Below are 23,645 nucleotides of genomic sequence, written 5' to 3'. Positions count from 1 at the left end.
CCCTCAACATTTAAGCAGCATTTAAATGGGCACTTGATATACCATAGCATACAAAGGCTACAGATCAAGTGCTGGAAAACGGTTTTAGAATAGGTAGGTGTCTGATGGCCGGTATGGACACGATGGGCCAAAAGGCCTCTTCCTGTGCTGTAAAACTCTATGACTGCATCTATTACAATGCCTTAGGACAATGCCACCGAGGAGTAGAATGTAGATAATACATGAGGTGTTCAAGCATAGATCCTTGGAGGAGCACCAGGGGTAACAGAGCAAGAACAGATAGAGAAACCATTGATAAGATTAGATAAGAAGGAAACCAAGCGAGAACAATTCCACCCAGCTGGACAATTGTGGAAAGGTATTGAAGGTGGGTCATACTGTCAACTGTGTCAAGATGTATTTTTGTGAGGAGATGGGTAAACTATCAGATGAACTAGCATTTGAAAAGCAAGAGCCCAAGTACCATCTCAGTCTAGCACTGGTCGATACAACATTTGAATTTGTTACCATTTGGTGGCAAGTGTGGGTATCTGGTAGAATCATGGTAATAAAGCTTGCTGAAAAATACATTAGAATTGTTTTTGGATTGGGGAGCACGGTGGCGCATGGTTAGCATTGTTGCCTCACGGCGTCGAGGAACCGGGTTTGAATCCGGCTCTGGGTCACTGTGTGAAGTTTGCACGTTCTCCCCGTGTCTGCATGGGTCTCACCCCAGAACTCAAAGATATGCAGGGTAGGTGGATTGGCCGTGCTAAATTGTCCCTTAATTTTGGAAAAAAAGAATTGGGCACTCAAAATAAAAATAAAAAGAATTGCTCTTGCATATGCTTTGTCTGAGCTTCCAACAATATCAATACTGGACATTCAGTGGCAAAGACCCTGTTATTATAAATGACCCAAGAACTACAACCATTTTAAGCTGTAGATCATTGTTCAAGCTTGCTTAACAGTTGTGCAGGAAAAATAAATTCAGAAATCCAAGATGCAGTCCAGGTTTCAGAAGCTTACCTGCCTCTGGATCTGAAACCCTGCAATGGTCTCCCTGAGTTTTTGATAAAGCACAAGCAGCAGCTGTATGCCATTCTATTTCATGTAAACATACATCGATTCCAGACTTCAGAATAGGAGGACTCTCCAGATCCCCTGTGGAGGAACACAATGCCCATTAGAAAAACAGCAACCTCATTTTAGAATATTCATTTTCCATAAAGCCAGTGCATGTCAAAGAAAAATGCCTAGCTATTTTTTTTTAAAACTAAAACCTTGCTATGATCTTAGTACTTTATAGAGTCACATGCATTTGGAGTTGAATGGTTGAATAATTACTCATAGGTTGACTTAAATAGGCTTGAGGTTCACTTTAATACATCAGTTTCATTGTTAAAACCTTTAGAAAAGCTTCACCCCATTGAACGAGTGGAGTGGGTGGATTTTAATGGCACATTAAGTGCATAATTGATTTTGAACAACCTCTCAGCTTGAAAATGGTCCATTTTGTTAGATTCCATTTAATTTTTAATTACTTTTTTGATTATTTTGATTTCTACCTTTATCTAACCAGTGTGCACCAAATGTTATATTTCTCTCCATCAGAATCAAATTTACATCAGGAAGGATTGAATCTACGTGAGATGGCTAAATTTTGGGGACAGCTTTCTTCAACGTCTTTACTACATCCCACAAAATTCAGGCCAATAGTTTCTTCCTGTGTTTTTTGCTCCCAAAAGGCTTTTGAAATTAATTCTCATTCTCAATGGGGCAGAGCTCTGTTAAGCTGTATCCTGGAAACTGCAAATGCTCAGTGCACAGATTCATTATTGGGAATTTACTGCACATACACAGGCGATTAAAAGCTCAGATTAAAATTGTGATGCTTAAATCTGGCTTTTGAGGTTTCTCCAATTTATGGTGTCACATTTCTGATTTGGACAACTCTTTCTACATTTCTAAGAAGTCTTCAAGTATTATGGTTTTGAATGACAGCAGTAAATCCTTTAATGGGGTGCTAGCAAAGGACTTGAATTATGTATCATTTGAAATTGAATGTGCTCCAGAAGTAGCTGTGCCCTTAGTCAAGCTGTTCTAGTACAACTACAACACTGGCATCTGTGTATTAAAGTGAACCTCATGCCTATTTAAGCAATAAAATATTTAAATCCATGGGGTATTCATTAGCACTGCATTGAAGCTCAGCATGAGCTAGGTGGTCAACAAGAAAATGGACAGTTGAAAGAACAGCTAATCATCAAATATCAAATGCAAGGGGTACATCATAACCCTTCAGCAGCATGAAGAAATGAAGACCGACTCGAAAAGTAGAATGGAGGAACAGCAAAAGGTTGGAAAGACTGCTGAACTGCAAGAAAACACAAGACTAAGCAACTGAGCTTTGCAACAATCTGTTGAAGGACCTTCGCATGTCATAGCGTTGTTCAGGTCAAAGTGTGTTGCTTTGGAAGGCTACCAGAGGAGCAAAATGAATTTAACGTCACTCAAAAAACCTGGAGAACCAGTTGGCAGAGAAGATTCAGCAATATTCAGTATTCCAAGAGAAAGCAAAGAGGTACAAGAAAGACTGCAGAGCTGAAGAAAACAGTTGGACATTTAGAAGAAAACTTGGAAAAACATTACATTTCCAAAGATATGAAGAAATGGAAAGCAAAAGTTTGTTAATGATGTTTGTAAATGAAGTAGTATGGAAAAAACGATCAAGTATGCAGAGGCCGAACTGCAAAGTGAAAGACTGCATTAGGAATTGGAAAATATGAAGAATTCCTTCGCACAGGAACAAAAGCTTGCATTTCCAACCAACAGTCAGGGAAAAAATGTTCTCTACTACTTTTGCAGCATGCCGAATTAAAGAAATGAACATAGATATTGCTAGGCTAAATTTAAAAAAAAGAGGAATTCATAGAATCCCTACAGTGCAGGATGCCATTTGGTCCATTGAGTCTGCACCCACCCTCAGAGCACCCTACCTAGATCCACTCCCCTGCCCCATTCCCGTAATCCCACCTAACCTGCACATCTATGTACAATAAGTGACAAGTTTCTTTGAGCATGGCCAACCCACCTAACCTGCATATTTTTGGACTGTGGGAGGAAATCGGAGGAAACCCACGCAGACATGGGGGAATAAAGTCACCCAAGGTCAGAATTGAACCCGGGTCCCTTGTGCTGTGAGGCAGCGGTGCTAACAACTGTGATCTGGCATTGAAAGGAAAAGCCAGGAGAGCTTTCCAAGCAGTGGGCGCATAATGAAGCAATGAGTATCACAATCACAGAACTGAAAGACAAGACTAAGGAGACGGATCGGGCCAACAGCGAAACTAAAGGACAAGCACGCAGCTCTACTGCAGAAAGAGAATGGAAAAGAAAATAAGATATGTAAATCCGACGCTGAAGATCAAAGAACTAGAAAAAAATACACTGATGCTTCATACTCTGAGAACCATTTAGTTGTTAAAAATGACATGGCTGAAATGAAAATCAAGAATCGAGAACAGCAAGAAGTTCAACAGTTACAAGAGAAAGTAGAAGCTTCCACAAAGGAGTGTGAAATGTCTCAAAAATAACAGTGAAATGTACAACTCTCGAGCTCAAAGGAGAGCACAGGGGAATCAGGCACTGCTCAGGAGAAATGTGTGAAGAACTAACTCTCACATCTGGAAGACAAGTTTGATGAAAAATTATAACTTGAAGTGTTATAAGTCTCTACTAAGAATTGTGTTCAAAGCCTGGAACAGGAAAATAAATTGCTGATAATTCAGAACAGTTGGCTGGATGCAGAATTATCAACCAAAACTAATGACATGTTGTAGCTTAATTGAGAGATGGGAAATTACATTCTTGAACTTCGATCAAATCTAACACCACGAACGAGATGTGCAGTATGGAAGTGCAAATCTGGACTTTCAAACCAGATAAGGGAAATAGGAAGGACCAGGTTGAAAAAGAGTCAAAGTGTTACACCACCCTGGGCTAGTGCGTGGTCAATTCCAGCCTCGCATGCCCCAGTCACAACACAAGTGAATCGACCAATAATTCTTATAAAAATACCCATGGACTTGGCCCTTGGCTGCCCAATAGTTCGTCACCAGCTTTGTAAATGGAAACAATTACTATTTATTTACAACAACCTTCATGAAATATGCAGTAAACAACTAGTGATCGATAAGCTAATACCTACTTTAACTATACACACACAAAAAAAGGTAAATATTATCAATTTGTTCCTGATGGTTTTGGCACACTTTTCATCACAGCAAGCAGATTGAAGTCTTTTGTACTCTTGAGGTTACAAATGCAATACTCACAGCTTAAGGAGAGGCCGCTTGCTTTCAGTTTGTGGTTGGTCTTCAGGCCACTGTATTCTCAGAAACTTAGCCACCCATAAGGTCTCCAAAGAGGGGGGGCCAGCTGGACCTTTCCAAAGAGGGGGGGCCGGCTGGACCTTTCCAAAGAGGGGGGGCCGGCTGGACCTTTCCAAAGAGGGGGGCCGGCTGGACCTTTCCAAAGAGGGGGGCCGGCTGGACCTTTCCAAAGAGGGGGGCTGGCTGGACCTTTCCAAAGAGGGGGGCCGGCTGGACCTTTCCAAAGAGGGGGGCCGGCTGGACCTTTCCAAAGAGGGGGGCCGGCTGGACCTTTCCAAAGAGGGGGGCCGGCTGGACCTTTCCAAAGAGGGGGGCCGGCTGGACCTTTCCAAAGAGGGGGGCCGGCTGGACCTTTCCAAAGAGGGGGCCGGCTGGACCTTTCCAAAGAGGGGGGCCGGCTGGGCCTTTCCAAAGAGGGGGGCCGGCTGGGCCTTTCCAAAGAGGGGGGCCGGCTGGGCCTTTCCAAAGAGGGGGGCCGGCTGGGCCTTTCCAAAGAGGGGGGCCGGCTGGACCTTTCCAAAGAGGAGAGCCATCTGGATCTTCTGGAAAGAAATTGGAACTCTGAAAACCATTGTAGTGGAATTGAATATAATCACCGCCTGTCATTGGGCAGAGCACAGACTTTTGGTCCAATTCATTGGCCACAAACCAAATCAGAGTCCCAACCCATCTCACTGTCGGCTACTCTGCAGTCAAAACGCAGGAAGAACATGGCAGACTCCATGGAAAAAGAAAACTCGTCCACCCGATGAATGAACAAAGTGAACTTTCCTTCCAGAAAGAATGGGACTCTTCTCCTCTTCGCTTCCATGTCTTGAGACAATGGGTACACGCCAATGGGTCACTGGTTGGTTTGGCAATGTCTGGCTATAAACTAGCGCCTGGCTCTCTCTTTGCAGTGTTGTATCATACTTTGCCGGGTGCTGCGTCTCTTCACCTCTTTTTCACCCCCTCTTTCATTGCTATCCACCAGTTTTGATGATCACTGGCAACTTGCTCCCAATGCTTGTGGTCCACCTCACAGGATTTAAGTCATGTTTTCAGATGTCTTTGAAGCGAAGGGATGGATAGCAAGCAAGTCTGATGTCGGTGGCGTACTCACTGTACAATATGTCCTTGGAAATCTTACCAGCCTCCATGCGACTCATGTCTAAGCCATCTCAAGCACCACTGGCTTAGTATGACATACATACTAGGCATGTTAGTTACCCAGAGGATTCTATGTTGGAGATGCAGATGACGTCCTGCCACCTGATGTTGAGGATTCATTGGAGGCAGCGAGGATGGAAAAATGTTGAGGCATCACTCTCGGCTGGTATACATTGTCCAGGCCTCACTGCTGTAAAGCAGGATACTGAGGATGCAGGCTTGAAACACTCAAACTTGTGTTCCGTGTGAGTACACCATTTTCCCACACCCTTTTGGTCAGTCTGCACATTGCAGCAGACAACTTTCCAATGTGCCTGTTGATTTTTGTTTGTTGGTAATGGTTGAGCCCGAGTCGTTAAACTCTTGGACCACTTCCAGGGTGTGGTCACCGCTGTTGAAAGACGGAGCATATCTAAAGCTCTGTCCCATGGTGTTCATTTTTTGGAGACTGATGGTTAAGCCAAATTTGTTACAAGCAGTTGTGAGCCTGTCAATAGGTCTCTGCAGACAGTCCTCGGTGAGATGTTAATGCAGGATAGTCAGCATAGAGGAGTTCCCGGATGAGAACTTTCCATACATTTGTCTTAGCTGTAAGATGGTCAAGAGGTTAAACAGGATGCCATCTGATCTTGTGTGAAGTAAAATTCCTTACGACCATCGCATGGGAGAGCAGCAGAGAGAGAAAATGCAGTGTGGGTTCGAGGGCATATGCCACTCAGATGGGGAAGGGGGCTGATGAGGCACCATTGTACTGGACTGTGCCTTTCACATTGTAATGGAACAAAGTGATGATGCTTAATAGCTTTGGCAGACATCTGACGCTTGCTAGTAAACTGAAGAGACCATGTCTGTGGGCGAGGTCAAAGGCTTTGGCAAGATCTATGGTGGCGACAGAGGGGTGTCCATTATTCTCGACATTTCTCCTGTAGCTGGCAAAGAGACAGCAACATGCTAATAGTGGATTTCTGCACAAAAGCAACACTGTGCCTCAGGGTAGACACGATCTGCCAGCTTCTCACATCTATTTAAAACAACTCCAACAAAAGCTCTCTCTTCTGTGCTGAGCAGGGGGATTGTAGCCACCTGGGGTGACCACTGCCCAAACACAAAATGGAAGATTGCAAGGAATGCAGGGAAAATGGACATGTTGTGAAAAGCAAGCAGCTTGCAGAGCGCTTGTATATTTGGACTGCTGCAGAAACCAGTTTGGCTGTTGCTGAAACCAGACAACGCTATGAAAAGAAACAGTTAGCATATTAATGAGGCGATACTGGGCGATCCCCAGGCACAAAAGACACAAGTTAACACTAATCGATACATTGAATGGAAGGCCAGACTTTTCGCCGCCAAAGAAAAGTCTTTGGACTGTGATCAAGATCCTGTCCCGTTATTGGGGAATTCAAATCAATCGGTTGGGAAGAGACCCAATCGATTACAAGAGTATAGAGGGTCCGCCCAGGTGGGCACAAGACCCTGAGAGGAGTATAAAACAGAGACCCCGACCCCAGCTTGCTCTCTCTGTCAGCCTCTCCTTGACCAGCTAGCCCTCCCAGCAGAACACCGTTGCAGCAGAAGAACCTTGTGCAGGAGGGGTCTGGGCAGAAGCCGCCAGCAAATAAGTCACAACGCACGCTACGGGAATAGACACTCCTGACCCCTTTAGACCATAACCACTGGAAGCCTGCGGACCCAGGACAAAGCTAGAAGCCATTGTTCCCTGATCCGGCAGTCCTCTTATCCAGATAAGTATTTGGCCTAGTAGTGGTAGGATTAGCCTAGACTTACAGTTTATATGCATGATTAGTAGATTACTGTAATATAATAAACGTGTCTTGTTTGAACTTACTAATTGGTGTATGGTTTTATTGCTTTGAACTTGACCATGAAATGAAATGAAATGAAATATGAATTGAAAAATGAAAATCGCTTATTGTCACGAGTAGGCTTCAATGAAGTTACTGTGAAAAGCCCCTAGTCGCCACATTCCGGCGCCTGTCCGGGGAGGCTGGTACGGGAATCGAACCGTGCTGCTGGCCTGCTTTAAAAGCCAGCGATTTAGCCTTGTGAGCTAAACCAGCCCCTGATTTGTGGCGGTATCTTAACGATACCTGGCGACTCCAAAGCTAAGTAATGAAACAGAGCCAAATTGAGTGTTAAGCACCCTCACCCAGAACGAGCAACAAGATTCTACAGTAACCACCTTTTCTTATGGAGGGTGATGCAGTAGGCATTGAGCATTGCCTGTGGTACTACTCCCTTATCCCAGCAGAGACAGCACAGATTAAGGAATTTTCAGAGTACAGCTGGCTTGGAACACTTGATTGTTTCAGGGGTAATACCATCCTTTCCGGGCACCTTTCTGCTGATGAGAGAATCAATGGTGCAGAGCTCTGGTTCAGCTGACTGTTTGCCTAGCTCGACCACAACTGGCAGAACTGCATTAAGGGTGTCAGTGATTATGTTTTCTCTGGAGGGCTGTTCTCTGTAGTGCTCCACCCAGTGGTTGATTTTCTCGCTTTCGTCAGTGATTGTTTCTCCTGATTTAGACTCGAGGGGGCAATCTCCTCGATGGGTGGCCCAAAAACTCTTGATGCTGTCATACAGTCCGAGGGGCTCGCTGAATACAACTGCATAGATGTTACCGGTAGTCATTTGTACAGCGCCCAGCTGTTCTTTGCACGATGCTTCTGGCAGCTTTAAGCGCTAAAGATGTTTTCTCACAGGGTGCTTGCTTGTAGTTCAGCAGTGCAGTACGCTTGGAGACTATGACGGATTCCATTTCTTCAAAGTGGGCTTGAAACCAGTCTGCATTCTCTTCTCGCGGATACCAAAGGTACTCATTGCTGAGTTACAGAGGACATCTCTAATGTGGGCCCACTTGGTTTCTGCATCCCCTTCCTGTAACAGTAGTGGGTGAGTATTCTATAGTATCGATGCACGGGTGATAATTTTTCTTGGAATTATGCATCTTCTATGGTTGGTGTCTAACTTTACTGCACATAAGGGGTGGTGGTTGGTGTCACAGTCCACTGTGGAAGCTGCATGTGGTTAGAACACCATTTATAATGCTCTCCTGGTGATGAAGTCCAGTTAGGGTCATCGGCATGATCTTGGATGTCTCTGAAACCTGGTAACAGGGTTTGGTTTTGGTAATGTAGAGGCTGGCCGATGGACAGTATGCGTTCAGAGCTATTTGTGGGTGGCTCTATCAGGCTGAGCAAGGAGTTGCTGATGGTAAAGTCCACTCCACGCTGTCTTGGCTCTTTTGGGTCTCTCTTTCCCCCCCCCCCCGCCCCCCCCCCCCCAGCCACTAAAAAGTGTAATCTTGCTCTCTTTGTGATCCTGCTACAGGGAGGTGCAACTCCTGAATTTCTGCAATGTCCACATTAAGTCTATTCAACTTATCGTTGATAATAGCAGTCTTCTGGGCGTTGCCAGATCTTCTGACAAGCCCAGACGTCTGGTTCTGACTTTCCAGCTTGCAGGACTGGTGCCGTCTTCTGTTTTTGTCACATTGCTTGGTGCAATGTTACAGTCCCCTTGTTGAGCAATAAACCTAAGCACCAAGCACCTAACTGGAGCGGGTGGACTGTGGCAGGACAGCACCTCACTGACTGGAGGCTGCCCAGTTTGAGGCGGGTGGTAGATGTCCAATGAGTTGAGATGATCTCTCCCACCATCAGAGGCAGCCCGTGGCACCCATTCTCTACAGCAATTGAGCTGGGCTCCTAACTAGCAATTCCCCCTGTCGTGTTGTTTTGGTCGCTGTGAGGTGACAATGGAGTGACTTCTCCATGGCGCGTGCCTGGGCAGAATATATGGGGATTTTGGGCTGCACAAGCATCAGAAACCCCCCCCCCCCCCCAACCACCGCCTTCCTGGTGGGTCTGAAGGAATGCAGAGCATGACGTTTGGCACCTGTTTGGCTGCAGGAGCTGCCAGAACATGCCAAAGATGGCACATGACCACCTTACAGGGCACCACTCGGGTTTATTCAGTTAGCCACTCCCGAGACACCATGGGTAGTGGGGTTCATATCATTGAGCGGGGCCCTGACCGAGAGTAGTCGCCGGAGCCAGCTGAGCCTGGGTTTCACGAAGGCAAAGTCGACACTCTCTGAAGTACCTCCACTTCACAGGCGCTACCATTAAGAAACGGGATAAGTCCATGATATCCAATCAAAGACGATGAATCATCATAGAAAAACATCAACATTGTAGAGTAGAAGAAGCAAATCAGATGCTGAAACCAGAGCATTACAATTAATAAATTTCACCTCCAAACCAAAGTCAGCTCAAAGCAGCTGAAAGTACAATTCTTCCAAATGGTAAGAGAATGAAGTCTGAAAAGTTGTAAAGCCTCCAGACCATCTGAATTTGTAAAGTCGGGGCTGGTGTGTGTGTGTGTGGTGTGTGCGGTGTGCGTGCGCATGGGGGTGGGGGGGGGGGGATATTATATTGGAAGTTTTCTCAGCTAAGGACTTGGGAAGGGTGTTCGAATTAGTAAAGGTCAATGTGGGACCAAGGAAACTATATAATCCACAGAGTCACATAATGGTAGACTGTGCATAGAGAGTTTGAGAGAACATTGCAACATTCCTCACAGATTCTGATCCCAATTTTCACTACTCATCCAATCAAAATACACAGAGGTGACCCATCTTGGAATTCTTTTGCCTGTCATTGAGTTTATATCGGCTATTCGCAAGATTTCCAGGTAGAAGCTGCCCGCCGTCCCAGAGTATTTTGAACCATGACTGGATCCTTAGACCCATCCCAGTATTGCTAGACTAAAAGCAGCCCTTCTCAATGTTATCAGTGCTGGTAAATCAATGCCTCAATTTGGCACAATACTGGCACCACTGCTCCACAAAACCTCCACCTCACTGAAATGCTGCAGAAAATCAGCTCATCTATTTCTAATAGACTGGGCTTGGAAAAGTGCATCTGTTTTCAAGTGTTACTATAGATGGTTCCACAATGTTATTAATGGTTCCACTTTGATGAAAAGTATAATAAAACTCCCAACATCTGTAATGTAACACCCACATTAAAAGTGTGTTAGGAATATCTACAGCACCTGCTGGTACATTCAAATTCCCCCAGCAGTTTCCAATACTGGACAGGGAGCCACCTAAAACAGGATCAAGGCACACTAACTTACCGGGTGTACATATAAAAGTGATGATAGTCTGGCTTTGATCATTTCCTCTGCATTTATCACCACCTGAGTATATCAGCTGAATATTATTGCCTTCCTTTTTAGGGGATGAAACAAATTTTCCAAGGTTCTTCTTTTGACCTTCAACTAGATGACAACATTTAAAACAAAATAGTAATGGGTTAATTTGAATATCTTCAATTTTTAAATAACTTGGCTGTGTTCAAACAAAGAAATCTCTGCAGTGTTCTTTCCACAAAAATCAATGTATTATTTTACTACACATCAGCAGAGCAAGATATTTAAATATATGATCAGCTTTTCCTGTACAATATGCAGTGAACGGATAGTGGACTGAAAGTCTAAGATATATTTTTCTTCAAGCTGGTGAAGGAAAGCCCCATGTCTGCAGCTTAGAAATAGAAAATGCTAAAGAACCAGATTACTTTGGACCTGTACTGATAAGGTTTACAGATATAGAATGTAGACTCCATCAGAACATTGATTAAAGATGCCCTATCTGTACTGACCTGCAGCGCGTTTGCACATTTGCTCGTTACATCTTGCATTTGCAATTTGTCCATTATACTTGCATCTCTTTCTTGTAAACTGTGCCCTACTTGAGGTACACCATCCTTAAAGGCTACCATATAGAAATGGGCTTCCAACTTGAACACAATTCAGGAAGTGCCACCCAGAAATATGAACTTATCTGCCCTCTTCACAGATGGGAGCTACGTTATTGTTTCCAATATGTTTTTGTACCTGTATTTTCGCAAGTGTTTTTAATGTCAAATGCAGTCATTTATTTTTGGGAGCCCTCCATCTCGTGCAAAACACAATACACTTTCAATTTTAGTGCCTGTTCAATACAATGGTTATGCAATGAAGCACAGATTTTTTTTTGTAAAAACACAAGTGGCTTACTGACTTACCAACAGCACAGATTGCTGCATCATCCGGACATCCTGTAGCTCCACCATCCTGAAGCACTTTGTGGCACACATTAATATAGATTTGCTTCCCAACAGATTTCACCAGGCTACTGTCCACTGCCTCCCAGTTGTGGGTATTGTCAGATTCAGGAGCTTCTTTTGCTGCATATTAACAATCCCAACATTTGTTTTTAAAAAAGGTATTAGCTGCGGCAATTCAAACCAACACAAATTCTTACTGAAAGTGAATCATCACAGCCTGTTGCATAACAGCTTTAACTTGAGCACATCTTTCATGTACAGCAGCAGTCGTCATCTGTAAAAGGTTCTTAAATTATAGACCACTTAATGGTCACATCTCAGATCCAGCTTCATATTCAATTATTTCACCAGAATTAATTTGTCAAATGACCAGTACACTCAAAGACGGAAATTGTGAAATATTGGGTGAAATAAACAGACAGGGGAAAACATTCAACGATTTGATACCTTTACAAGAAAATAAACCACCAAGTCTGGATGAAATATATCCCGAGTTGTTAGAAGGAAGGAAATTGCAGGGTCAGATCATATTTAAATTCCCCCTGGTTACAAAAGTGGTAGCAGAGGATTAGAGAACTGGCAATAATGAACCACGCTTAAAAGGGAGCAGGGATAATCTGCATAATTATAGGTCAGTTAACCTCCTTTGGAGGACAGAAGGGAGAGGTAAATTGCTTCCAAATTTGCTGAGTGGCAAAAGGTAATGATTGACAGGTATTTACAACTGGAAGACTTACCAGTGGGATTCTGCAGGGCCCTGTACTCAGCCCCTTGCTTTTTGTAGTTTCTATCAATGATTTAGACTCGAACGTTACAAGGCATGATAAAAAACACAAACACTGGCCACATAGTTGGCAGCAAGGTGGTAAAATTTAGGCTGCAGCAAGATAAATATAGTTTGTTAGATTCAGCAGAAAGGTGGAAAATGGAATTCTATTCTTAGAAGTGAGGGGTAAGCAATGCATTTTGGGAGTCGCAACAGGGCAAAGGAATTCACAGCAAATATGGACAACAATCAATTGGACCAGAGGGACCTTGGAGTGTACAACCATAGATACATAAACAGCAGGCTGTTAAGGTGGTCAAGGAGATATATGGCATGCTTTCCTTTATTTGCCAAATCATAGAGTAAAAAGAACAGGGAAGTAATAATGATAATCTTTATTGTCACAAGTAGGCTTACATTAACATTGCAATGAAGTTATTATGAAAATCCCCCAGTCGCCACACTCGGGCGCCTGTTCGCGTACACAGAGAATTCAGAATGTCCAAATCACCTAACAAGCATGTCTTTCGGAATTTGTGGGAGGAAACCGGAGCACCCGGAGGAAACTTAGACCACAGCTTGAATACGGTGCGCACTTCTTGCCACCACACTACAGGGAAGATGGGATTAGTGGAGAGTGCAGATATATGGGAATGTTACTAGGGTGGGAAACTTTTAGCTATGAGAAACTGGGTTCTTTTCCTTGCAACAGAAGATGTTAAGGGGTTACTTAATTTTATACGGACCCCGGAAGTGTACAAGATTTTAGTAGATGGGCAGCATGGTCAGCGCAGGCTTAGAGGGTCGAAGGGCCTGTTCCTGTGCTGTACTTTTCACTTTCTTTGTTCTTTATTTGAGCTGCATAAAATTGGAGGGCTCAGATAGAGTAAATAGGAACAACCAATCTTCTATCCAGCAGTGGTCAAAAGCCAGGGGCCATAGGTTTAGAGGGAAGGGAAGGAAACATTTTTTTAGCCAGGTGTTAGGAACCTGGGCAGTACTGCCTGAAAAAAAAAGAGTGTAGAGGCAGAAATTCCCCACATGTTTAAAAAAGTACTTGGATGTTCACTTAAAGAGCCAACACCCACAGTGCTACAGAGCCAGTGCAACAGAACAGAACCAGAAAATGGGATTTGGCAAATTAGGTTTTCGTCGACTGACGTGGACACCAAGGATCAATGTTGTAAATTTTCTATGATTCCATATTTCTTTAAAAAAATTGGGAGGGAGAGTGAATAATTTAAAAGTAGCCTGCTGTACAAATTTTAAACCTGCATCAATAGGAAACATGGAAATATACCTAAACTGAAAACAAAATTTTGGAATATTTATTGGGCTCTCCTTTAGATCAAAACATCCTATTTCTCCTTTTGTACACTGCAGTGGCATTTACAATGTGGCAAGTTCTAAGTGTCTAGTACATAACAGTCAAATCAACAGAATTAAAATTTACTTTTTATGTACTAATACACAACATCATCAAGAACTGACAGTAGACAAGTACTACAGGCAAACAGTCCCTTTGTTAAGGACTGATTTTATTCATTTCAAAATGGCTGAAAGCAGGAAATCTCACCTGCATATCGAGTTAAAGGGGAAAGGTCATATCGTTTCCTTCCATCCAATGTCCGACAGAGTAAGTCTTCTTTTTCTTTCACACAGGCATACTTTGTACCCCAGTCAAAGGTGTATGTGCAGTCAACTTCAGCACTGAATTCTGGTTTACCCTTCCCTTCATCAACTGTAGAAAAGATATAAATACAGTAACTAATGCAGGTTTAGGCTATTCAGCAAACAGATTCAGAGCAAAGATTTTCACCTGCTGCTTGTCCACATACATACATACATACAACGCATTCAATTTAAACTCTTGACTTGCTAAAATACACAAAATCCAGTTCACCAAGGGTTTACAGTTTAGAGAAATGCAATATAATAATAAAATGCTAACTAATGCACAAGAATATTTAAAAGCCATTTTTTTTTTTAAAGAAACAGGTTGATAAATCTAGGGCCAAATTAAACAGAACAAAAGTACGAGGAGTAGGCAATTCAGCCGCTCGAGCCTGTTCTGCCATTCAGTACAATCATGGCTGATCTCATCAGTCTCAACTCCAGCTCCTTACTCGTTCACCTTCAACCCATCACTAATTACAAATCGGTCTATCTCCTCCTTAAATTTACTCAACGTCCCGGCATCCGCCGCATTTTGGGGTAGTGAATTCCATAAATTCAAGAGAAATAATTTCTCTTACCTCAGTTTTGAATCTGCTACACCTTCTCTTAAAACTATGGCCTCTCGTTCTTGATTGACCCACAAGAGGAAGCATTCACTCTTATGTCTACTTGTCAATACCTCTTATATACCTCAATTAGATCTCCTCTCATTCTTCGAAACTCAAGAGTGTACAGGCCTAAACTGCTTAATCTCTCTTCCAAAGACAAAGACAGAAATTGAACAGAGGAAGAGGATCTGGTAGATTAGACAATGCATCAAGCTTGTAGGATTACAGTGTTCAAAAGCACATAGTTTTCTGTAATAACCGCCCATCCTTAGCAAATTCATAAATTCTCACCAACTTTTAAAAAAACATTTATCCAGAAGGTGCAACATTAAATTTCAAAAACAAAGAATTTATGCGAAATCTCTTCAGTGGTGAGAATGTGGAAACTGGAGTAATAGAAAGATACAGCATTGGAAGATTTAAGAGAAGGCTTTAGGCATCCATGAGAGAAGACAGTAAAGGAATATGGGGCCAGTGTGGGAAGAAACAATTAAGAGTGCAAGAAAGCTTCTGTTTTGCATAAAAACATGAACATTAGGTCAAATGCCTAATTTCTGTGCTGTCAATTCTCCAATTGTATCTTCATTCCCTCCAACAACTTAACTGATACAAGCATAAATGATATGCTTGAGCTGCATGTAGAAAAATATTTTTCACTGTACCTTGATACACGTGACAATAAACAAATCCAACGAACAGTACATTGGCTTAGTCTAGCACACGGATTGATCCAGATAGTATTAGAACAAGCTTGACCAGTTCACAGCAGCTAATTGAAGTGTCATCTCAATAATGTGTAACAGAATAAACTAGAGATAAAATAAACCTACCTCAAGTCTGTATATTTGGTATATGCCTATACAAAAGCACATATTTTATATTAACCTTACCGGCTGATTCATTACAGCGGAAGTTTATTATTGTCATTCGCCGGAATCCAGAACTGCATGAATTGCCATCAGGATATGTCAGCGTCAGATCACCATCCGAATACCTGGTGTACAAATAAAAATACCTGAACACACAATCTAAAGAATAAAGGCTACTTAACATATTTCTATACTGTGCAACCAGCATAAGTACAATTAATGTTAAGCATCAGAATTAGATAATTAATTCTAACGTTGTTACGGAGTTATTTATCTCTATGGGATACCTCAAGGGTCCATGAAACACTGGCAATCGCCTATGAAAAAGTTAACATTGCCTGATTTGTTTTTTCATGGGATATAGTCATTGCTGGCAAGGCCAGTATTTGTTGCCAATTCCTAAATGCCCTTGAAAGGAGTGGCTTGCTAGTCCATTTCAGAGGACAATTGAGTCAACCACGTGGCTGTAGGTCTGGAGACAAGACTGGTAGATTTCCTTCCCCAAAAGATATTAATGAACCAGATGGGGTTTTTATGACATTAAATGACAGTTGTCATAGTCACCATTACTGAGAGTAGCTTTATATTTTTGAATTTAATTCCACCAGCTGCAATGGTGAGATTTTAACCCATGTCCCCAGAAAACCAGGCTGGGCCTCTGGATTACTAGTCCAGTGACAATAGCACTGTGCCACCATCTCCCCACTGCAACTACTTTTACATGGTCTCGGAGCAAACAGATCAAGGCTGCAATTCAACAGCCCAGGCAAAGCTTTTCATCCCAGTTTTACATCACCATGTCACCATTTTATTTAAAAACAGAATTTTGACCCAATTTTCTGTCTTCACACCACTGCTTCTAACAAAATCAAGAGCAATTCATCTATTGGGTCTGTTGACACGCTAACAAAGGTGATGCAATGATGATGGTAGGTCTGGTAGAGTCTATAATTAAATTCAGTTGAATTTCATTTAAAACAAGTTTGTTCAAAAAGGAACTTATTAATAAAACTACTCATAGGTTTAAACACCAAGTGGCCCAACATATTTCAGAACTAAGGATTCCACAATTTTATTTCCCAGATAAGTGGTGCGGTGCCACAGTGGTTAGCACTGCTGCCTCACGGCACCGAGGACCCGGGTCCAATCCCAGCCCCAGGTCACTGTCCGCGTGGAGTTTGCACATTCTCCCCGTGCCTGTGTGGGTCTCACCCCCACAGCCCAAAAGGATGTGCAGGGTAGGTGGATTGGCCACGCTAAATTGTCCCTTAATTGAAAAAAAAAAGAATTGGGGCACTCAATTTATTTTTAACAAATTTTTAAAAAATAATAAATTTTATTTCCCAAATTTGATCCTGAGACTTGAATGAACTTTGAGGATCTACAGTCCAAATTAAAATGTAGAACCTCAAAAGTTAATAATCTGAGGATTACTATTTGAACCATACACAAATTGGCATGGGGCAAACAGGTTCACGTGTGTGACATAGGTGTACGAGGCAGGGATTTCAATTCATAGGTCACTGGTAGTAATTTGGGGAAAATTAATTTGATCCATTGGGTCTAATTCCACTTGAACAAGGGTGGAGCCAGTGTCCTGGTGAACCAAATAAACAGGGTGATAGGTAGTGCTTTAAAATATGGTGGGAGTGGGGAAGAAAAGGGTTCAGCTAAGGATGATTGACAAGTCTAAAGAAAACGGTCAAACCAGTAGAAATTGGTGATGTGTAAAGATTCAATTGAGTCAGGAAAGGGCACACAACACACAAGACAGTCGCCATATGGCCCATCAAGCCTACCACACCATTTAATATCATGGTTCGTCTTGAGCTTCCAATTCCACTTTTCCACCAACTCCCCATATCCCTTGATTCCTAGACTCCCAAAAATTAGTCTATCCCAGCCTTAAATATATTCAACAACGGACTATCCATAATCTGCTGGGGTAAAGATTTACAACTTTGAGTGAACAGATTTCTCCTAATCTAATAAACTTAAAAGGATTCATCGGGGATAAACCTAAGAAGGTAAAACTAAGGGTCCTTTATGAGGATTATAGATTAATTAATGGAACAAAAGTGTAATGGCTGCACGGTGACCAAGATTGGAACCTAAATATTTCAAGGTACTTCACTTTTGAAAAAGATAGGTATATGGAAAAAGTGGAAGGTAGCCCTGACAATAAATAGCAAATAAAACTGCATCAAGGAAGTCAGAAAATCATGATATCGATTCAGTGAGTGCACTTTCAGGTCCTCCTAACACAATACAAATCAGATAATTAGAGGAATGTGTAACAGGACTAATGTAACAATTGTGGGTGACTTTAATCTTCAGATACATTGGACAAGCCAAATGCATAATACGTAGATTGCATAAAAGTTTATGCAAGTCATTCAAGTCCATTCTCCAAAAGGCTGTCAAAGAATCAACAAGGGAACAAAATATTTTGGATCTAATGTTATGTAATGGTTAATTAGTAACATAAATCATCCTCTGGGGAAGACCGATCACAATAACATTTCATAATTAGAGTGGCATTCTCAAGGTGAAAACTAGGGTTTTAAATTTAAACAAAGGGTTAAGTTTGCCGAGGTAAATTTGGAAATTTAATTGTGACAAAGACAAGCAATGGCAAAGATTTAAAGAAATTATTCATGTTTCTCAAAGAGCATACATTCCTTTACTGAGTAAAAAACACAGAAAAAAATAGCTCCATCCCTGGTTAATCAGGTGGCGAATGAAAAAACTGAGAATATGCCAAATAGTAAGCTTCATTTTGGGATGGCTTTTAGAAATCAAAAGGTGATCAAGACCAGAGGACTGAGGAAAAGTAGGCCATTTGATCCATTGAATCCTGCTCTGTCATTTAAGATCATGGCTGATCAGATGGTGGTCTCAACTCCACTTTCCTGTCTATCACCCTTTACTTCCTTCGTCTATCAAAAAATCTATCCAACTCAGCCTCGAATAAATTCAATGAACCTACCTCCACTACTTTCTGGGGAAGATAATACTACACACCCAGACCATCAGAAAAAAATTCTCCCCATCTGTCTTAAAGGAGAGACCTTTTATGGGAGAGACTGGGAATAGGGAACACTAAGTGGAAACACCCTCTCAGCATCCATCCTGTCAAGCCCCTCAGCTTCTAGTATGTTTCAATAAGATTACTTCACGTTTTCTAAACTCCAATGGGCATAGGCCCAAAAAATAAGAGGGAGAAAATATAATGTCAGGAAACTGGCATTAGTTTATGCAGGTTACAAGAGCTTCTACACGTATGTGAAAAAGGAAGAGATCAGCAAAAGTAAAGATGGATTCATTGGAGACAGAAAAGGAGATAGCATAATTGGGAACAAAGAAATTACGGCATTAAATATGTCTTCAACATGGAAAACAAAAATAAACCTGGAAATAGTGGGAACAAAATGTCCAATGACCACAGGTAATTTAAATAATTTTTAACAATACTGAAAAAATTATGGAACTAAAAGCAAACATGGTCCCTGGTCCTTCAGGTGTTAAAGGAATAGATGGCTGAAAAGGTAGTGATCGCATCGGTTTTCATTTTCCACAATTTCCCAGATTCTAGAATATGTCATCATCCAATATAGAGCCACGGTCTTCCAATCAACAAGAGGGGGATAGGGCAGAGGGTTCATGAGAAAGACACTCAAGTCAACAATCTGCCACCATCTTAACTGGTTAACAACCAATGTCCACAGTTTGCAAGGCCAAGATTTAACTCATAAGCAAACACAGCTAGCACCAATATCTCACCCCCCCACAGCTGTTGGAAAGAATTAATCACCATGAACACAAGGGATTATTGTTGATGATGAGATGAGGAGCAGTTTGTGGATGTAGTTATAATTGGATTTCAAACAGTTGATAGGATGTCCCCCAAGAGGTTGTGCATAAGATTGTAATGAGATTGGGGTTAATATTTTAATATGGATACAAGATCGAATAGCAGACAGAAAAACAAACTGCGAATAAGCAAGTAAATTAGTAGGCTGCTGCAAGCATCAGTGCTCGAGGCTCAGTTGCTTACAATCTATATGAATTAGAATGAAGGGAACAGTGTTAATAAAATTATTTGGGGCAATAAATTGAGAGAAGGAAACAGAAGTTGCAAAAGAATACAAACAGATCAAGTAATTGGCAAGGTGGCGGCAGTTGGAATATAATGTGGGAAAATGTGAAATTATCCACGTTGATCAAAAGAACAGAAAAGTTGCACTTTTTTGTAACAAAAGGCAGGCACTAGAAAATATTGGGTGCATGTCCTTGCACATAAATCAAAGAAAGTTGCAAAGCAGGTGTAGCAAGTAATTAGAAAAGTAAATATTATGTTCGCCTTCATTGGAAGTGGGTTGGGCGCGTCAAGAAATTCTTCTGGCCATTATATAGGCCTTTTGCAAAACCACAGCTGGAGCAGTGTAAACAGTTTGTGTCTCCTGCTCAAGGAAGGCTATACTTGTCTTAAGAGGGGGTGCAATGAAGATTCAATAGACTGATTCAGAGGATATGGGCGGGGGGGGGGGGTGCCATTCTGTGAGGAATGTTTCGCAGAATGAGCTCAGAGAAAAATGAGGTGATCTTGTATATAATTCTTCAAGAACTTGAACAGATCAAAGAATCCCTTCAGTGCAGGAGGCCATTCGGCCTATCGACTCTGCACCAAACCTTTGAAAGGGCACCCTACCTAGGTCCAATCCTCCACCCTATTCCTGCAACCCCATCTCTAAGGGGCAATTTAGCATGACCAATGCACCTAACCACATCTTTGGATTGGGAGGAAACCGGAGAATATGGAGGAAGCCCACGCAGACACGGAGTGTGCAAACTCCACACAGACAGACATCAGAGGTCAGAATCAAATCTGGGCCCCTGGCATTATGATGCAGCAGTGCTAGTCACCGTGCAGCCCTAATGCACACAGACGCGCACAGGCTGTTTCCCTGGTTGAGGAGTCCAAAATTAGTGTTCGTAATCTCAGGATAAAAGGTCAGTCATTAATGACAAAGACATTTCTTAACTCAGAAGACTGTGAATCTTTGGGATTCACTACCCCAGAGGGCAGTGGATGTTCAGTCACTGAGTACATTAAAGACTCACAAGAGATCAATTTTTGGATACCAAAGAATCGATGAATATATGGTAGGGCAGGAAAGCGTCCCATTCATCTGTGTCGAGTACGAGTCAGGAGAGTCAGTGCAGACTCAATGGGCCAAATGGTGGGATTCCATGGAAACTATTAGCTTTGCTGTTGAAACTAGTATTCAACATCTATGTGAGCCAGATTTTCTGAATGGAGGGGTTTTAAGGTGAAAGGGACTGAATGCAACAGTGATAATGTCTTGTAAACTTGTGCTTCAGCACCAAAATGCTCAGACCCATGTTCTACCCTTGGACTCATCAGTCTGTTCACTTCATTTGTTGTTTTCCAGGCACACTTAGGTCAAAGTTTTCCAAAGTCAAAATAATCAGCGAATAGAATAATCTGGAACTCCCTCAGTCAAAGCACTGCATGAAGCACCACAAGGAGGGGTGTATAATTTCTCAAATATAACACTCTCAGTATGGACCAAGAGTGATAATGTAGAACATTTCCACCATCTAAGAACATAAGAACTAGGACCAGGAATAGGCAATCCAGTCCCTTGAGCCCACTCCGCCATTCAATGCATTCATGGCTGATCTCATCTCCACCTCAACTCTACTTTTCTGCCCGTTGTCCAAACCCCTTCAACCCATTACTAATTAAAAATCTACCTCCTGGGCAGCACGTGGGCACAGTGGTTGGCACTGCTGCCTCATGGCGCCGGGGTCCCAGGTTCGATCCCGGCCCTGGGTCACTGTCCATGAGGAGTTTGCACATTCTCCACCATTCTGCGTGGGTTTCACCTCCACAACTCAAACGTGCAGGGCAGGTGGATTGGCTCTTAATTGGAAAAACTGAATTGGGTACTCTAAATTTAAAAAACAAATCTACTTCCTCAATCCACTGCACTCGGGGGCAATGAATTCCAGGTTCATGACCCTTTGAAAAAAAAGTAATTTTTCCTCACCTGAGTTTTAAATCTGCTACCCCTTATCCTAAAACTATAACCTCTTTTCTAGATTGCCTCACAAGAGGTTGCATCTGCTCTCCATCTACTTTATCAATGTTTATCTTTTGTACCTCAAATAGATTGCCTGTCATTCTTCTAAACTCGAGTATATCCCAAAACTGCTCAAACTCTCTTCATAAGAGAAACCCCTCATCTCTAGAATCAATCTAGTGAACCTCTTCTGAACTGCTTCTAATGCACCTATACCCCCCCCCCCCTCAAATGAGACCAAAACTGTACACGTACTCCAGGTGAGGTCTCACCAATGCTTTGTACAGTTGCAGCACCACTTCCCTACATGTATATTCTATTCTTGTAGCTATAAATGCAAAATTTCCATTTGTCTTCCTTATTACCTGCATACTAGTTTTCTATGATTCATACATGAGGACACCCACATCCCTCTGCACCGAAGCACTCAAGTTTCATTCCATTTAGATAATAAGTGGCCTTTCCACTTTTGACCAAAATGGATAACCTCACAATTATCCACGTTAAACTCCATCTGTCAAATTTTGGCCCAATCACCTAAGCTATCGATATCCATTTGAAAATATCTTATTTCCTCATTGCTCATTCCTCATTGCAAATTATTCCACCTATTTTGGTGCCATTTGCAAATTTGATTATAGTACCTTCTATCTCTGCATCTAAGTCACAAGCATATTGTAAATAGTCGGAGGACTGTGGCACTCTACAACAGTCAACGTCCCTGCATTTAAAAAGAGTTGTTGGGTTACGGGTATAGGGTGGATACGTGGGTTTGAGTAGGGTGATCATTGCTCGGCACAACATAGAGGGCCGAAGGTCCTGTTCTGTGCTGTGCTGTTCTATTTTCATCAATAAACAACCAAAGAAAAAACAGACAAAAATAAATACAATAGCCCCCCCCCCCCCCCCCCCCCCGCTCAATATACAGACCAAAACATCCACCTGTACATTCCAGGTTTGAAAACAACAAATCATCAGTCCCCAACAGTATAACCAAAGACAACAATACCGCCAGCCCCCCTTCCACCACTCCCCCCAATGTTCAATGGCAACCAATTCACGAAGTGCATAATAAACAACCCCAAGAATTGTGAAACCCTTCCTTAATCCCCTTCAGCTGAGACTTCATCTTCCCAAGAGTCAAAGAAATTCAAGTTGGTCCCCCCCCCCCCCCCCCCCCCCCCCCCCCCAGAAAAGGCTTCTAGGGGCCCCGGTTCCAAGTTTACAAGCACTACCCCAGAGATGACCCTGAAAAAGCTCCCTCCAACAAACCCCTCACACTTCACGTGACCATCCTAACCGCTCACCAGCACCCCCCTATCCACCATCCTCCTAACTCCAGGCCCTGCCCGCTGGGCTTGGCCCACCCTGTCCCATTGTTACCATCGAGCCCCTCCCATCCACTTCCTCTCGAAAACACCTCGCCCAGTATCGGTCCCCTCCCCCAACTTTTCACACCTCCTAGGCCCATCGAAACCTGTTCTACCAGGCTCTGATGGCCGCAGCCCCTCCCCCCACCACACTCCCGTTCACTGGCCAGCTTGAGCTAGCCAGTGTGGAGGCCCCTGCCCAGGCCTCACTCCCCTCCAATCCCCTCCTCCCAGGAAAACAAAGAAAACCCCCTTCAACGCAAACCCCAAAGAACCATCATTGCAAAAGAAAATCCCAACTCTTACCTTGTCCAAATAGGCAACTTCCACTCATTTAGCACATATAACATGCAGTGAAAAATAGAGCTCCATACACTCCTCCACCCCCCTACCCTCAGTCCAAGACGAATCCTCAGTCCCATTTCTCACTTCTGCCCCAGTCCTTCTGCCTTCACAAATACCTCCACTGCCTCGAAATAAAAGTCTTTAGAGTTGTAGGTCACCCTCAACTTAGCTGGGTACACTATGCCGAACCGCACCCTGCTGTTATACAGTGCCGTATTCACTCGGCCGAAGGCCATCCACC

General features: G+C 42.7%; 1 protein-coding gene across 2 annotated transcripts in view; it reads right to left on the bottom strand.

The window, feature by feature from the left end:
- Window positions 1–23,645, bottom strand: part of igf2r (insulin-like growth factor 2 receptor) — a 214,653-nt gene that overhangs the window by 125,499 nt on the left and 65,509 nt on the right. For both annotated transcript variants that reach the window (XM_038803333.1, XM_038803343.1), the window contains exons 10-14: window positions 15,601–15,704; window positions 14,002–14,166; window positions 11,618–11,779; window positions 10,686–10,829; window positions 1,009–1,143 (exon numbers count right to left, since the gene is read on the bottom strand). In XM_038803333.1, the coding sequence (XP_038659261.1) occupies window positions 1,009–1,143; window positions 10,686–10,829; window positions 11,618–11,779; window positions 14,002–14,166; window positions 15,601–15,704 (710 nt within the window). The remainder of the gene's footprint in view (window positions 1–1,008; window positions 1,144–10,685; window positions 10,830–11,617; window positions 11,780–14,001; window positions 14,167–15,600; window positions 15,705–23,645) is intronic.

Source organism: Scyliorhinus canicula, chromosome 1 (assembly GCF_902713615.1).
Source record: "Scyliorhinus canicula chromosome 1, sScyCan1.1, whole genome shotgun sequence".
Lineage (NCBI taxonomy): Eukaryota > Metazoa > Chordata > Chondrichthyes > Carcharhiniformes > Scyliorhinidae > Scyliorhinus > Scyliorhinus canicula.
The sequence above is the reverse complement of the archived record's forward strand: the minus strand, read 5'-3'. Positions and strand labels throughout refer to the sequence as shown.